General features: G+C 45.2%; 1 protein-coding gene across 2 annotated transcripts in view; it reads right to left on the reverse strand.

Annotated features, from left to right (window-relative positions):
• PRKAR1B (protein kinase cAMP-dependent type I regulatory subunit beta) overlaps nucleotides 1-15386 on the reverse strand; it is a 92833-nt gene extending 77447 nt beyond the window's left edge. The window contains exons 1-3 of one of the 2 annotated variants that reach the window (XM_053957833.1): nucleotides 14936-15386; nucleotides 13812-14016; nucleotides 3373-3543 (exon numbers count right to left, since the gene is read on the reverse strand). In XM_053957833.1, coding sequence (XP_053813808.1) covers nucleotides 3373-3543; nucleotides 13812-13988 — 348 coding nt within the window. In that variant the 5' untranslated portion in view covers nucleotides 13989-14016; nucleotides 14936-15386. The remainder of the gene's footprint in view (nucleotides 1-3372; nucleotides 3544-13811; nucleotides 14017-14935) is intronic. The other variant, XM_053957832.1, reaches the window with a different exon arrangement.
• Between the last annotated feature and the right edge of the window lie 362 nt (nucleotides 15387-15748).

Raw genomic sequence — 15748 nt, forward strand, 5'->3', positions numbered from 1 at the left:
AAAAGGTGAAAATGTATGATTACTTCATATTTTTCAGTATTGCCTGTGGTATAAGGAACCAAGCTCCTGATAGGCCCACTTGAGTCAAAATCCTGTGCCTTGGCTTCATGGCAAACAAGCAGAATTTCCATTTGAGATTGAAGAGGTCTTTATTTGTTAACTAGAGAGATGTCAAAAGTCCTGTTGTGCATGAATTTGCTTAAAATAAAAGTTGAAATTCAGGTGTATTTCCACTTTGGAAAGCTAAGCTTTCCATTTTGGTAACCATTTAGGTAAGATATCAGAAGATAATGTATCTCTCTATTTACCAATTATCTTCTTCTACCAGTCAGAGACTCCAAGATTAGGAGAGACACAAGTAATTTGTAACAAGACTATGACTGTCAAAGATATCCATTGTGTTTGATAATGTGATTTTCCATAATAGTTTAATTATAACAGGACAGAATCAAGCATAGCAGAAGTTTTAAGTATTAAATAAACCTTACTGCAATCTGAAAATTAAAATCTATTTGTCAGTCTCAATTACTGCACAGTAAAGGTCTGATGAGGGGCATTTAGCTCTCACATTTTCTTATGATAGAAGTAGTGTATCTGTCTGTTTCGAGTTACTACCTGTGTTGATGTGCAAGTACTTCCCTTCCCTCTTCCTAGAAAGGCAGGAACTACCCATCCAACCAAAAGAAGGATGTCTCAAAGGGTAAAAGTGATGTAGAACCAGTTCCCACAAAGAATTATCAAGATTTATTTCACAGGAAAATGCTGCACTGTGAATATCTAAAGTTAAACTGGCTTCAGACCTCTCTTGTATTGACTGCTGCAGCCATCAGATTACCCAAATTAAGTCTAGAGAAGTATACATGTACTGCATGCTTGTATCAGAGTGAAACCTGATCTAATTGATCTAAAAGCTTACATTTCTCAGTGTTAAATTCAGCCAGCATCTTTTTCTTGGTTTTTACCCTATTAGAGGAACACTGGATTGAATTGCAGGCCTGAACCCTTGCTCTATTAAGAATACACCAGCTCAGCTTACTGCTGATGAGCCAAAGGGTAAATAATCAGATCAGTAAGACACTCAACTCCAGCCTTTCTGTCTGATTATGAAATAGCACTGACTAGCCTTTCTCAGTGTAAATTTGCAGCAGTGAAAGCCACAGGGTTTTGTGGGTTTGTTGGGGCAGGGACACAGAAAACAGAGGAGAGATTCTCTAGGTGTGACCAGGCATCTGACCAAAGTCAACTGCTGGTAAGAATCACTTGGACATTTCTTACATCACTCTTCCAAATAATCACTGAATGTCCTCTTCAAGCTGATAACCCTCTTTAGAGCAAGATTCCTGTTCTGTTAGTTGTTAACTGTGTTGTCAGATGTGTTGACAAATATTGCTTTCTCTAGTTCAAGGATGAACTAACCCTCCACAGAGATCTTCCCCGGAATGAAGCCATGCCATGTGCTTGCTCAAATCACAGAGCTAAATCTCTTTTGATTTTCTCTCCTGGGACATAACTCATTTCACTGCCTCTAGCACTACTCATGCTATAGCTCACCCCTTCAAGGGATCCTTCAAACTGGCTTATAACCCAGATGTGCTTCTATCCAACACCTGAATTCAAGCCAGCAGTTCTTCCTGACTACTATCTAAAATTCCATCTGTTTGCAATAGTCTAACACAACCTTTGCCTTGCTTTTTACTCTTTTAAATTTGTTCCATAATTTGTCCTTTCAGTGCCACCTTTTATTTCTGTGTTCTAGAAATCTGTCACAAACACATATCCATGGGTTTCACCATGGGATTTGTTTGCTTATGGCAGAAGACAAAGCACTGACACAAATCCTCCCAGTGCTAGTTCTGTATTCCTTCCAGCATCTGTAGTTGTACAAGAAACTATCCCCTAAATTACTGTTATTTAAGATCAGTCAGTTCCTAGGAAATTAAAATCACAACAGGGATAGTCACAGAACACACAGAATATTATCTGTATTGCTGCTTCTGGTTCTTGCCTACTCATACTACTGTCAGGGCTCACTGACATCACTGTTGAGAAATGAAGAAAACAAAGTTTACTTCAGGTTCCATTATAAACATAAAAGAATTACTCAGGGGGGTGGGAAGGGATGTTTCCTTTGATTTTCAGAAGAGTCAGATGGAACCCATAATAAGCAGGTACAAATGGGATCTTTTTTAGTTTTTTAGGGGATATTGCAAAATGGACAGAAGGAAAAGTGTTTTAAAGTGGCTTCTGAAGTATCACACAAGTTTTTTAACAGTGCAGGGCATTCATTAATGGCTTGACCACAGTGCTGTTAAAATTTACCACACACTTGCAAACATTATTTAAGTGCCACAAGAATACTCTTACACACTTGTTTTTAGGATAAATGGTTCTCCTAATTCTTTTTTTCTTGGGACAGAAATCCCCAGAGCAGCCAGTGAACTTGTATCATAAGCAGATGACAAAAGTGCATCTGACTGCAAAGGCAAAAAGCATTCTGCCAAAAAACAGTGACTGACAAAATGCATTCCCATAAAGAAAAAGCTCTTTGAGTTAAAGCTACTCCAGGCATGCACAAAAGCACATTAGTAGCATCTGTCAACTTTATGAAATACATTTTCAGCCAGGCTCCCTAAACAAACATGACATATGCTATTGTAATGTCTCTCATCCAATAATCTTTGAAAGATTTAGCCAGTGTCAAAAAAATGCCGAGTTATTAAGAGATATCAAAGATAGCTAGATATTTTTGTGGAAAAAGGCAGTTAAAAAGAGGGAAGCTCAAAATAAAGCTCCTAGTGAAGAAATTATCTAATTTGGGATTGGCATTTCTTCAAAGACAGTGGTCACACAACATCACCCAAGTATGGTCAAGAGACTTCCAAAATTCAGTGGGTTAAGTGCTACCTAGACAACATGGGAAACATGTGCCTGAGCAGTCTAGGAAACCTAGAGTAAAGAAAACTTGAGGCTGATCTGACTTTTGGAAACAAAAAAAAAAAAAAAAAAAAAAAAAAAACAAAAAAAAAAAAAAACCACAGGAAATGTAGCAATAGAAAAGCTGTCTTCTGATCATGAGAGGTTCTGATCAAACTCAGAAGATGCTGAAGCCAGTGATTATCAAGAAAATGGCTGAGAATTACTGACCCTGTTAGATGAGCAGCACATCTCAAAAAAGAAGGAACAGTGATGCTGAAATCCCATTGATGGGGAAAGTCTTCAGTCAAGGAGACAAAAAAAGACCTTGAGTGTGAAGATGGTCAGGCCCTGCTCATGCCAGCACGAGGACTGGCCCAGGAGCCCAAATTAGGGACAAAACATGAATCACTCAATTGTCTTGTAGATCTCAGAGGCAGAGAGATGGTGCCAGTTTACCTTTCTGACGTAGGAAACAGCATCTTCCTCAGTGTACACCTCTGCACTGACCCCCCCCCTCCTGCGCCGCGCCTTCACCACCGGGTTGGGGGGCGGAGGGGAAATCTCGTCGTCGTGAGAATCCGACTGGGAGCTGGATTTCTGCCGGGCCAGGATTTGCTTGCATTCTTCCTGCAAGGCAAAAAGAGACAATGAAACAGCTCTCACTCGTGGATTTAGTCAATTCGCCCTTCTTTTATGGCTATCAGCAACCCTTTCATGTCTATGTTTGGGTGACTGTCATTTCGCACTGCTGAAAAAAAATTACAGATTTAATGAGAATAGCATTAACTGCAACGTGTGCACAGGCATCTGACCTGTTCAGCTCTTTCTTACACATCATGGCAACCAATGTATATAAAGTGCAGGCACATCTTTGCAGCTACTCCTTGTTGAGAAAGCAAAACTTCTTTGGCTTAGTCTCCATCATCACAGCTGTTATTTTCTCAGTTGGCTTGTACATGTCGTTGTCTCTAGTACAGAAAACGTGTCAGAAGTCACACATTGATATATTAGATAGGTTTCTTCATCTTGCTCTGCTTTGCAAGCTTACTATCACCACAAACAACAAAGATGCTCCCTACTCCATAATTTCTGCCATACAACTGATTTATAATCAATGGGACTCCTTCCAAGCAAATAAGATCCAAGGTAGGCTCCAGAGGACTATGAAGGATGGTGGCTGGCCTAGCACCAGCTGGCCAATAGGGAGGTTATTCTCCAAATTTCATGCTTGTGGAACAGAGAATAACATAGGAAAGGGAATCCCTGAAGAGAGAGTAATAAGAGCAGAAAACAGTACAGAAAACCTTTAAGAAAGGAGGTCAGAGTTGCAAGATTGTCAATTCATACACTGAATTTGACTTCCAAAGGATAAAGACAAACCAGATTACCCAAAATTATAGTATTTTCCCAGAGCCCCATGTTCTATCCCTCAGCTTCCTGGGACTCAAGGGAAAGCATAAAGGAGTAAAATTCCCTTTGCATCATCCATGTCTGTCAGTCAAAGGAACAGGGGCTGCCTGCTCAGACCCAGCCCTCCTCCTCACCCCCTGGCACAGCCACAGCACACTCACTGCCCCTGCTGCTTCCCCAGAGCCTTTGGGGCTGTCTCATCCCAATCCCCACTGATCCTGCCTAAAGGCAGGGGAGAACTGGGGATGGGGTGGACCACATGTTCTGTTCCCTGGTGCAGGAAACCAGAGGGCATGAGCAGGGGGAACACAGGCACTGTAAGGAGGCAAGCTGGCTGCTGCAGCAGTAGCCCAGTGTTTCATCTGCTGTCACCTCCTCTGTGTAGGCAAACCCCAGAGCCTGGTAGCCCCAGTGCCATGCTGAGGGATGTACACGTAGCCATCACCTCATGATTCCCCCAACAAACCCAGGATTTTTCAGAGAACTCAGCTCAGCAGCATTGCAGGCTACCCAAAAGAAAACACAGCAATGCTGAGCTCCTTGCACACCCCATAAACGTACATTCCTCCCACAGGGATGCCAGGACCTGGCCTCTGTCCTACAGGAAATTTCCAGCGAGACTTTCCATTCAGAGCTAGGACGGGAGTGAGTGGAGGAGGGAGCATCTGGGAGCACCAGCACGAGTGGCAGATCACCAACATCACCAGCTGGTCCCACTGACAGAGGAAGTGACTTATCCACAGCTCATCAGGTATGGCACCAGAAAAGGGCAGTACAGAAAACTGGCACAAGCTCACAACTTTCAAGCTTGCAAGAAAAATGTACGATTCATATATGTTTTGCCATTGGTGTTTACATCAAATCCATCATGCCACCTGTCTTTTTTGGTTTTATTCCAGTCAATTCCTGCACCATCACTGACACTGCCCCTCTCTGACACCAGTTTTGATGCACTATTGCTACTTGAAATAAATAACTGAACAGTATTTCCCATGCTGCATGACTCAAAGTAACAAGTCACACATTCTTGTTTTGAAGAAAGCATTACTAAAATATTTAGGGGACAAGATCAGAGATAAAATGTAGAGGGCTGGCTGAAGATCAGACTTTTCAAGATCTTGACCTGCCTCAAAAAGTGCCAAGTTCTTTCTGAGATCATTTGGGGTTTAAATTTGGCTTACAACCCCAAAACTCCCAGGCCACAATACAGCTGACCTCAGCACTGTAACCAAAAAAACAGAATTTCAGATGTATTAAATCCTTACTGAAACTTCTTAATTTCACATTCAAATAGCAGCACTAGCTATGTAAAAAATGACTCCATTAGATTTTCCTACAGTGTAAGAACTGCAAATCCTATTTCAGCATTCTTATCAACTTCTTCCTTATTCTTCTCTGTCTCTAGATTCCTAAACTACAATCAAGCAAAATATTACAACTACAAATGTGTGCTACATATTACAATTATATTTAATATCAAGTCTTTAAAAATGAAAGCTGTGACTGAAGAATTTCAAATAACATTCTGACTGCCTATCTCTGATAGTGTTAGTGGTCTCTGACTATATTAAATGAACACAACCAAATGCACCTTCTTCATGGGCTTAACTGAAAGGTAGTAAAGACCCTTCTGAAGAATAGCAGCTAAAATTTAACTAAAAGGCAAGTACAACAAGAGGGCAGTGGGGTAACTAATGGTGTGCAGCACTTACACAGTTCTTTTTATACAGAGCATATTGACTCAGAGAGAAGAGTAGTAGTTTACCACATTCGAATATAAAATACACTCTTCTCTCTTCAGTACACATTGCATAAAAGCCACTTCCAAGGAATCAATAAATAATATCTCCCCCGCCCCAGCAGAGATTTATATACAAAAGGAAGCTCAGTGAGATAAAATTAATACTACAAAGCATGCTCTTAAACTCAAATACTTTTAGAAGCCAAAAAGATTTTAAAGGATTATAAAAGTGAGTTACGGTGTGATTCATTTTAAAAGGAAGTCTCTTCACTACAAACTCCTTTTACATAAACAGCAGGCAGTTGGCTGGCTGGCTTTTCCATACGCCGCTATCTGCAGTCTGGGAAGGATCCCCATTCCTGAACTAGAGCGTGCCTTTTGCAAATCAAAGAGTTTGCTCTGTCCTGGGCTGAGCTTTCAGAGAGATGTCTTCCACATATCCTGGGGTAAAACTGCACAAATGCAGCAAATGTTTGAAAGGAGGAATGAGCTGTGTCAAGAAGAGTTCCTCAAACACCGATCTTCAGATGCAGCTTGATGTGAATCCTTGTGCAGAACTCACTTTCAAGTAAACACCACATCATCTTTTGTTGTCATGACAACAAGTGGTTTTTTCTCTCTCTCTCTCTCTCTTTGGATGGCACTGATAATTCATAATCATATTGCCCAATTATGTCCACCTTCAAATGAGAAAACACATGGAAGGCACAACAGCAAGGCAGTGTAACTGCCTTTGATCACTGCCTCAAACTGAAACAAGAACCAATAAATACAATTGCAGTAAACAATTTATCTTTTGAATATCCACTTTCAGCTACAAGAGGCTGAGGTATAAACCACAGGAATTTAGCATATTGTCCTCAGCATTTACCCCAGATAATGCTTCCATGAATTTTTAATGAGTTTAAGCACTGCAAGTGAAGCAGCCACAATGCTGAGACAGTTTTTAGGTTTACCCTTCCTTTCAGACCACTGCTCAAGAGGACACACACTTCCTGACCCAGAAGCTTTCTTCCCTGTCAGCTGGAGCATTTCTAAACAGAAATTCACTTCCTCTCCCAGTCTCTCCTTTCAGGCTTTGTCACTACCTGAAAACTCAGATGAGCTGAAGGAAGGAAAGCACCTAAGGGAGCTCCAAATCACTGTGCAGCCTTAAAACAACATCCCAAAAAGACTTTTAAAAGTGAGTCAGACATTTGATATCAAAGCTCAGTACCTCTGCTCTGCTTCCTACAATGTATACATTGCATTCAAAAACAACACCACCAAGTACACTCTAAATGTTTGGGTTTGGTTTTTTTTTTCCCTCAAGCACATTCATAAACTTTCCTGCCTGACAGACCTGGATTATTCACAGAAAATGTGCAGGAAGGTTCATGCACAGGTAACTAATCTCTCTTTGCACTGGAATTGACCCAGAGGAGATGCTCTCAGTCCAGGAGGGTTTCTAACACCCCCCACCACTCCTTGGGGCTGATGATTTACAGCAACCAATAAAGGCCAAAGGCAAAGCAGTTCATTTTGCTGGAAGCATGGGACTGACTGATGCCATCACTAAAAGCAGAAAAAATCTGGGAGATCTTAATGTTCTTTCCAGTCTTATCTTTGCCAGGACAGACAATCTTTATGATCAATTCAGCCTTGTTATTCACACAATCCCAATTATTGTTCCACTGCCTTCCCCTTGTTCCATGCTACCTTTTCTTCTACAGCAATTCTAAGAAATATCTTTAAATGCACTCCCTACTATCCTACCAAGGCATTTACCCCCTCCATAGTTATCCTCCACTTTGATTACTATTTCTGCATCCTCCGTGGCCTCTCTGCATCTCTGTTCTTTCCCAATTTCCAATCTAGGCAAAATTCTCCTGCCAAAAATCCACCTACTCTGATGACACTCCAACTGCATGGCTGACCTTCCTCAGACCCATTGTTTTACCTCCTGCAACTTCACACTTCTTGTCTTCCCCCCACCAGTGTCTTCAGCATCTCAATCCATCACCACCTCTTCCCTACTTTCTTACACACGCCTCACAGCCAAGTGAGAGGTTATGTTACAAAACACAGACCCTATTTTTGATACTTAAAAGCTTATATAATCAACGAGAATCATAGCCAACACTTCTGATTCTTAAAATCCAGCCAAATAACAATGTATGCACGCATAGCTTGTGTAAGAAGAGACAAGCCCACATAAAAGTGGATTAAGTAACCTGATGAATGTAAAACAGGGGAGCTTGAGATGTGAAACAAAGACGTCTTCCAGGCAGAATTCCCTCCGTGTTCCATCACTGCACTCTGGTTTTGTTAGGTTTCGGTTTTTAGACTGGGAAAACCACTCATACTTGTGGACACACAAAGTAAACAGGGAGCTCAGCTCTAATATGTTCCATACAAGCTCATAAGAGCATGGGTTTGCTTATAACTAATTTTATTTCTTATGGAAAAAGCTTTTTTTCTCTTTCTGCTCTTATTCTCTTTATCCTCCATCCTTCCCTGAATGCAGGAGAGTTTGCCAGGGGGGGCTTTAAAAATTCACCTTGTTTTCCTTTACCTCTTCCAAGAAAACTGTCACCTCTCACAGCACTGCCTGGGGCTGACTGGCAATTACAGAGGTCCCACCTGAGCTGCTTTTCATCCAGCTCTTCCCAGTGCTGATCTCAGGGGAGAGGCAGGACAGAGGCTGCCCAAGCCTGCTCAGAAGTGCAGTCACACATCCAGGGCACCTGGTGCTCCCACTCTTGTGCTTCTATCAGCATCTCAGGTATGTTCCTGCATGCTTTACCAACATTTCTGACCACCACGGAGATACCACCCAACTTCTTGGCAAGCTTTGAACAACATTATTATTAGGCTTTATAAAACTGCTTGGGTAATGCATTTTTTCTATAGCTTTTTCCCTGTGTGATTTTGCTTCAAATCCATAACCTCTCGCCAGCTTATCTGAAAGCAGTGAGTTATTCTTTGCATAATAACAACCCGTACTTTTAAGAATTAATTTCATCAGTTTAGACAGGCTCTGGTGGAAATTATTGATCGAAGGATTCCTTTCTGTGATAAAATACAAATACTGGCAGAGAATACTGCCGCAGAAAAAGAGCTTGGTGCCCAAACTTTGATGCTCGAGCACCTTTGGTTCTGAAACTCTCTGTGGTAAGTGAACAAAGTGTATTTTGCTAACAGAGGTGCATTTGTGGTTTGTTCCACACTTTTCTCTCCAAGGCAGGTCCCGGCACGGCCGGGTGCAATTCCGCCCGGCGCCGCCAGGCGGGGCCGCGGGGGGCAGCGCGCCCGAACCGCGGGGTGTGAGCCCCCAAAACCGCGGGGTGTGAGCCCCCAAAACGGCGGGGTGTGAGCTCCCAAAACCGCGGGGTGTGAGCCCCCAAAACCGCGGGGTTCGACCTCCCAAAACCGCGGGGTGTGAGCCCCCAAAACCGCGGGGTTCGGGTTCCCAAAACCGCGGGGTGTGAGCCCCCAAAACCGCGGGGTGTGAGCTCCCAAAACCGCGGGGTTCGGGCTCCCAAAACCGCGGGGTGTGAGCCCCCAAAACCGCGGGGTGTGAGCTCCCAAAACCGCGGGGTTCGGGCTCCCAAAACCGCGGGGTGTGAGCCCCCAAAACCGCGGGGTTCGAGCTCCCAAAACCGCGGGGTGTGAGCCCCCAAAACCGCGGGGTGTGAGCTCCCAAAACCGCGGGGTGTGAGCACCCAAAACCGCGGGGTGTGAGCTCCCAAAACCGCGGGGTTCGGGCTCCCAAAACCGCGGGGTTCGGGCTCCCAAAACCGCGGGGTGTGAGCACCCAAAACCGCGGGGTGTGAGCTCCCAAAACCGCGGGGTTCGACCTCCCAAAACCGCGGGGTGTGAGCCCCCAAAACCGCGGGGTTCGGGCTCCCAAAACCGCGGGGTGTGAGCCCCCAAAACCGCGGGGTTCGGGCTCCCAAAACCGCGGGGTGTGAGCCCCCAAAACCGCGGGGTGTGAGCTCCCAAAACCGCGGGGTTTGGGTTCCCAACACCTCGAGGTTTGACCTCCCAAAACCGCGGGGTTCGAGCTCCCAAAACCGTGGAATTCGAGCTCCCAAATCCGCGGGGTTTGAGCCCAAAATTCTCCTTCCGACGGCGCCGCAAGGCGTGTGGCATCAGCCTGGAGCCCAAAGAACGCTGCCCATCCGCTGGCACCATTTCTTTCCTCATTTATTAGAGGAAAGCAGTGTTTCCTGCTTGTGCTAAGGGCAGCAAAAGGGGCCTGGAGAGAGCTCAGGTCCAGAAAGTACCAGCAAAGCCCAGCTCAGCCCTGCTCCAAAACACCCCACATTGAAATGGCTTCAGCAAAGCCATGTTAAACACATCCTGTGGTTTCCTGCTGCTTCCTCTTCTTTTGTGCCATTTTCTTGATTAGTTCTATTCTTTATTCTAATTCTATGCTGTGGAACAGCTGAGCTTAGCCTGGCAAGACAACTACAGCTTTGATCATATAATCGTGGCACTAAACAGCCTGACACTATGAAATTTTTACAGTCTCAGTATGGCTAAAAATACAAAGCATTGCCTGTAATTTCTCAGTAATTGACTTTTTCACATAATGTAAGAACCAGAGATAAAATATGGGTTCCCTGTTTTTTTTCTGCTATGACTCCTTTAGTCCTCAAGTAAACAGGACTTAATTACAGCTGTTAAAATAATGCCACAGTTTCTTAGCTAACATCTATTCCCTCACTCCAAAAAAATCCAATTACAATCCCTAAGGGAGAGACTTTCCTCACTCCATCCACCAAGATCTATGCAGTCAGAGGGAAATGTAAAATAAATTGGTCAAAGGAAATATCACAGGTTTTAAAAATCTAAAGTATCTAAACTGTTTTCAGCTATTTTCTGTGCTCAAGGGCATGTTACAGATTTTTACAAAGTAACTGTTAATGTGATCAGAGTAGATGTCATCTTGACGTCCATAGGTCACAGCATATAAAAGTGACTTGCAAACTTCAGAATATAGAAACATAGGATGATTCCAAGCAATTACTGGCAACTTAAGCAAGTCCTGCCAGTATTAAGTGAACAGAAAAATGTGTATTAAAGTTTTCCCACAATTATTTTCAGAGTAAGGGTTTTTGATATTGTACTTGATACAAATAAGATGCATTTAGAAAGGCTTTGGGAGGAGTGTTCTTTCTAACATTGGCACTCCTTCAGAATTAAACATCAAACATCAAACCTCAGTCTCCAGTACTTTATTCAGAATTATTTATTCATGTTCTCCCTTTACAGCCCTCTCAGGCCTTGTCCATGCTGTGAATAAAGAGTGGCCCAGCCCCAGAGCTGAACACTAGCCCAGGACAGTCCACATCCCTCGAGCATTACCTCATTGCTGGCTCTGCTCTCAGCTGCTGGGGCCAATTCCTGCCAAAGCAAACCTGCTCCTGACGTGTCAGACCTAAGAATGACACCTGGGGCCAGTGAGAGTGCTGGGGTCAGGGGTCAGTCCCTCACCCATTCTCATTTAGCAGCAGGCTGAAGGCAATGGACCCAACTCTGATGTCATCAGAAGGTGAGAAGCATTTATGATCTTGCATATCATAATAAATCTTGCTTTTATGAGTTGATTTTATGAGATGGAGTTAAGAATTAGCAAAATTAAACACACTCTTCTTTTTGTTCACTTCTGAGGTAGCTCCAATACATTGATGTGGATCAGGCTCTACTTGTTTTCCACAAGCTCATTTTTAACCACTTGAAAAATATCCTACACTTCATCTCTAAACTTCCTACATGTGCTTTTGACAGATAAACTGTTCTTCTACTGCTTTCTTCAGTGGAATGTGTTGTTTATCTTAATGAGTTTGGAAAATAACCCCACAATACCACACTTAGGTGGAAAAATGCATGACTTTAGTTTACAAAATCATTATTAAACCCAAAGATTTTCACTCCTCTCCCTACACACGACCAAATTTAAGGAGGTAATAGCAAATGTGCCACGTCAGTATTGCACATTTACAAAAAGCTAATGAACAATTGCTAAATTCACAATTCCATTAGGATTCTTCAAACTACCTGTATATGACAAGTGTATAAAAACAGAATAAAACTTATTGAAAGATTTTTCTATCTTTAGAAGTCTTCCTTTCAACTGTTCTCATGCAACCAACTAAGTCAAAATATTATTCTACAGCAGAAAATCCTTCACATGCAATTTATCCCAAGAAAGTCCTCGGAGATGTTTGGGCAACAAGGGAGTCAAACTGCTGTAGGAACAAGAATGACAGTGCTGGAAACCTCCAGAAGGAGCCTAAAGCCTCCAGGCTCAGCAGGCTCGGCCCCCAGGCTGCTCTAGAGAGGCAGTGCCAAGATTGTGTCCTCCCACAGCAAGCACAATATTCCCTGCAGTTGATGCCTTGATGTTTTCTAAATCATCTTCCATTTTGAGACAAGTGATATCCATCAGCTCCTGTGCTGGCATCCTGATTGATGTCCTACAGAATTCTGGGATCTGCTGTTCTTTGGGAAATAATGGGAGATCACATGAAAGAAGATGCCACTTCTCAAGGGTAGGAGCTGCCCTCCTGTCTCAGGTGTGTGTGCTGTGTTAACATCAACAAAACCAAACTCCCCCAGTACAGCTCCTCAAGAAATCCCTCCAGCAATGGAGGGATATATTCCATAATACCACAGCATATTTTAATGGGATTTTTTCAAGAATGGTGTTTATCCTGCTTTTCAAAAAGCCCAAAATTCCACATGTTATGATGAATAATAATTCACAACACAGTGAAGGAAATCCAACCATTTTGAGTCTCTCACAATGGGTCTTGGCTGTCAGAAGTTTAGAATATACAGAATTAAGAGACTGTTTCTTTTTCACAATAATCAAATACAATTAGAAATCACCTTGTACTTTCTACCCTTCTCTGATGTCCCAGGCTGCTACCAACATGCAATGTTTGCATTTTTTTAAAACTACACGAATTTGGCATATACTCACCTACAGAAAAACGAATCTGAAAAGCAGAGAGTGAGATGTATTAAATGTTTTACATCACTGGTGATGTATCAGCCTTATGTATTATTCACTCCTGAAGGAAGAAACTACTAAACCTTTTCTCTAAAGCCTACAACAACACTTGCTCACACAACGTGCTCTTCCTGCAAAGACACCCCTAGGCTTTAGAAAGAATTTGTCTGGGAATGCTCTAAAATGTTTCCCCCTCTCTACACTGCTTTTGAAGGCAGTCACAGTAAGTGAGGTGTCTCTTAATGCATCCCTGTCAGAGGATGCTGGGATAGGCACTGCACAGGAGAGAGCAGTGAAATTCAATAGCAAACTGCTCAAAGATTTAGAGAACTTGCTGGTTCCCTGATTTTGGTCAGTTTTAGGGGAAGGGAAAACCCCACCACGTAATAAACAACAACCCCACACTGGAATAAACAACATCTTTTGCACCCATAGGCAGGTTCTTCCAAGAGATGAAAGTTCAGGGTACCATGCCTCACAAACAATTTGGGTCATTTTTAACAAATGCAGTTTCCTGAGATATTATAATCTTGGTGTTATGCACAAAAAATTCTAAACTACAGCCAATGCTATAGTAGCCATCCACAAATGAAGGGCTGGGGCTTTTTTCTGTTAACAGTTCACATTTTCACAGTTGTGTGGTCATTAAAAAAAAAAAAAAGTACCAAAACATTTGAAATCTTTAAACAATCTTTTTCATTTTATAAATGGAATATATAAAGTCACCTGAAAATCACTGACCTTTTCTAATTTTTCAAAGTGCTCTCTGAGGAACTTCATGGGTCGGTCTGGCTTTGCTATACAGAGGTTTACAATGCATTCTTTTAGAATTTGTTGGATGTTGTGTTTCTGAACATAGAGTTCACATCCCTTCAGGCTCTCATCTTCTTCCACATTGCAGGAAGCAGCAGCAGCCATCTTCAGGCTTGTAAACAGAAAACACAACCTAGGTAAGAAAATGGTGCAAGAAAGAGATAAGAGACAGTTCCCAAATCCTTTGTCAGAGAGATCTGATGAGCAAAGACATTTTAATATTGCCTGTTGCCTATTGAGGACCTATTCAATTTGAATGTTTTAGTGCTCTGGGGTTGTATGTGGAAATGCTGAACTGTGTCATCTTTGTATCAACATCCCACCAAGTACACAAAGAGGATTTTAACTCCTAGATTGTGAGCGATCTTTGGAAAAAAAACAACAAACCAGTGAAATTAACCTACAAAGCAAGGAGTTTCAAAAACACTACTAAATGACGGCGCAAAGCCTTGCTTTGCTCTCCCTGTGGCGACTCGCTCCTGTCACTAGAAACCCAGCTTCTTGCTATGGAGATTTTTGGGCAATTTTAGCATCTCTCCCTTTCCCAGCCAGCGACCCTCGGCGGCCCCGGGGAAGCTGGGGAGGAGTGGGCAGAGCCCCCCGAAGGGAAATGAGTTCCCCGAAGGGAAGTTTGATGACCTGGGTGGAGAACAGCCCCAAACCCTCTTTATTTCCCCCAGCGGGGATATGACCGCTCCGTTGTGAGCCCAGAACGCCGGGGCAGCTTTACCCCGGCCCCGGCCTCTCTGCTCGGGTCCGTGGATGTGGGGGACTGTGCGGAGCTGTGCGGGGCTGTGCGGGGCAGGCCCCGGGAGGCTCCGAGCACCGAGGAAGTGCCCCGGGCCCGGCCGGGAGGCAGCGCATCCCCCGGGCCCGGCCGGGCGGATCTGCCGCCGCTGTCCCTGCCCCTGTCCCTGTCCCTGTCCCTGTCCCTGTCCCTGTCCCTGTCCCTGCCCCTGCCCCTGTCCCTGTCCCTGCCCCTGCCCCTGCCCCTGCCCCGCCGCACGCTCCGCGCCCGGCCGGGCCCGGAGAACGGAGGGGCCGGTAAATACCTGGTGGCCGGAGCCGGCTGAGCGGCGGCGCCTCCTCTGTCCTCGCCGGCGGTGGAGGCGGGGGAAGCGGCTCCCCTGCCGGTATCCGCACTGCAGCCGCCGCCGCCTCCGCTCCTGCCTGCCCGCCCGGGGCCGCGGGGCGCCGCGGGGACCCTCCTCCCGCTCCCGCACAAAGGCTCCGGCTCCGCCGCCGCTCGCCCGCAGGAAGTGCCGCCGCCGTCACTCCCCGGCGGGCGCGGCCTCCACCGCCGCCTCCGCCGAGAGGCGGCACGGAGCCCTCCGCTCCGAACCGAGCGGCACCGGCCCCTCCGCTCCGAACCGAGCGGCACCGGCCCCTCCGCTCCGAACCGAGCGGCACGGAGCCCTCCGCTCCGAACCGAGCGGCACCGACCCCTCTGCTCCGGGAGGCACCGACCCCTCCGCTCCGAACCGCAGCGCACGGAGCCGCTCTGCAGCTCTCTGCACCGCACGGACCCACGGGGGATGGCGGGACCTGGCCTGGCGGCTCCGCACCGCCGGCCTGAGGACAGGCTCGCGAAGGAAGACGAGCCTGGCCACAAGGGACAGTGGTCTGGCCATTAAGAACAGGCCTGGCCACGAGGGCCAGTCTGGATGTGTGAAGCGGCCACACCATGAAGGATGGGCATGGCCATGAAGGACAGTAGCCTGGCTGTGACACATGGCCCGGCTTGGGCACAGAGGACAAGCTGGCCATGAAACATGTCCTGACCATCACGGGTGATGGGCTGGCCGTGCAGGACAGGCTGCTGAGCCAAGGCAGGCGCACGGCGGGCACAGCGCTGCCTGTGGCAC

The sequence above is a fragment of the Vidua chalybeata genome, chromosome 16, assembly GCF_026979565.1.
Source record: "Vidua chalybeata isolate OUT-0048 chromosome 16, bVidCha1 merged haplotype, whole genome shotgun sequence".
Taxonomy (NCBI): Eukaryota; Metazoa; Chordata; class Aves; order Passeriformes; family Viduidae; genus Vidua; species Vidua chalybeata.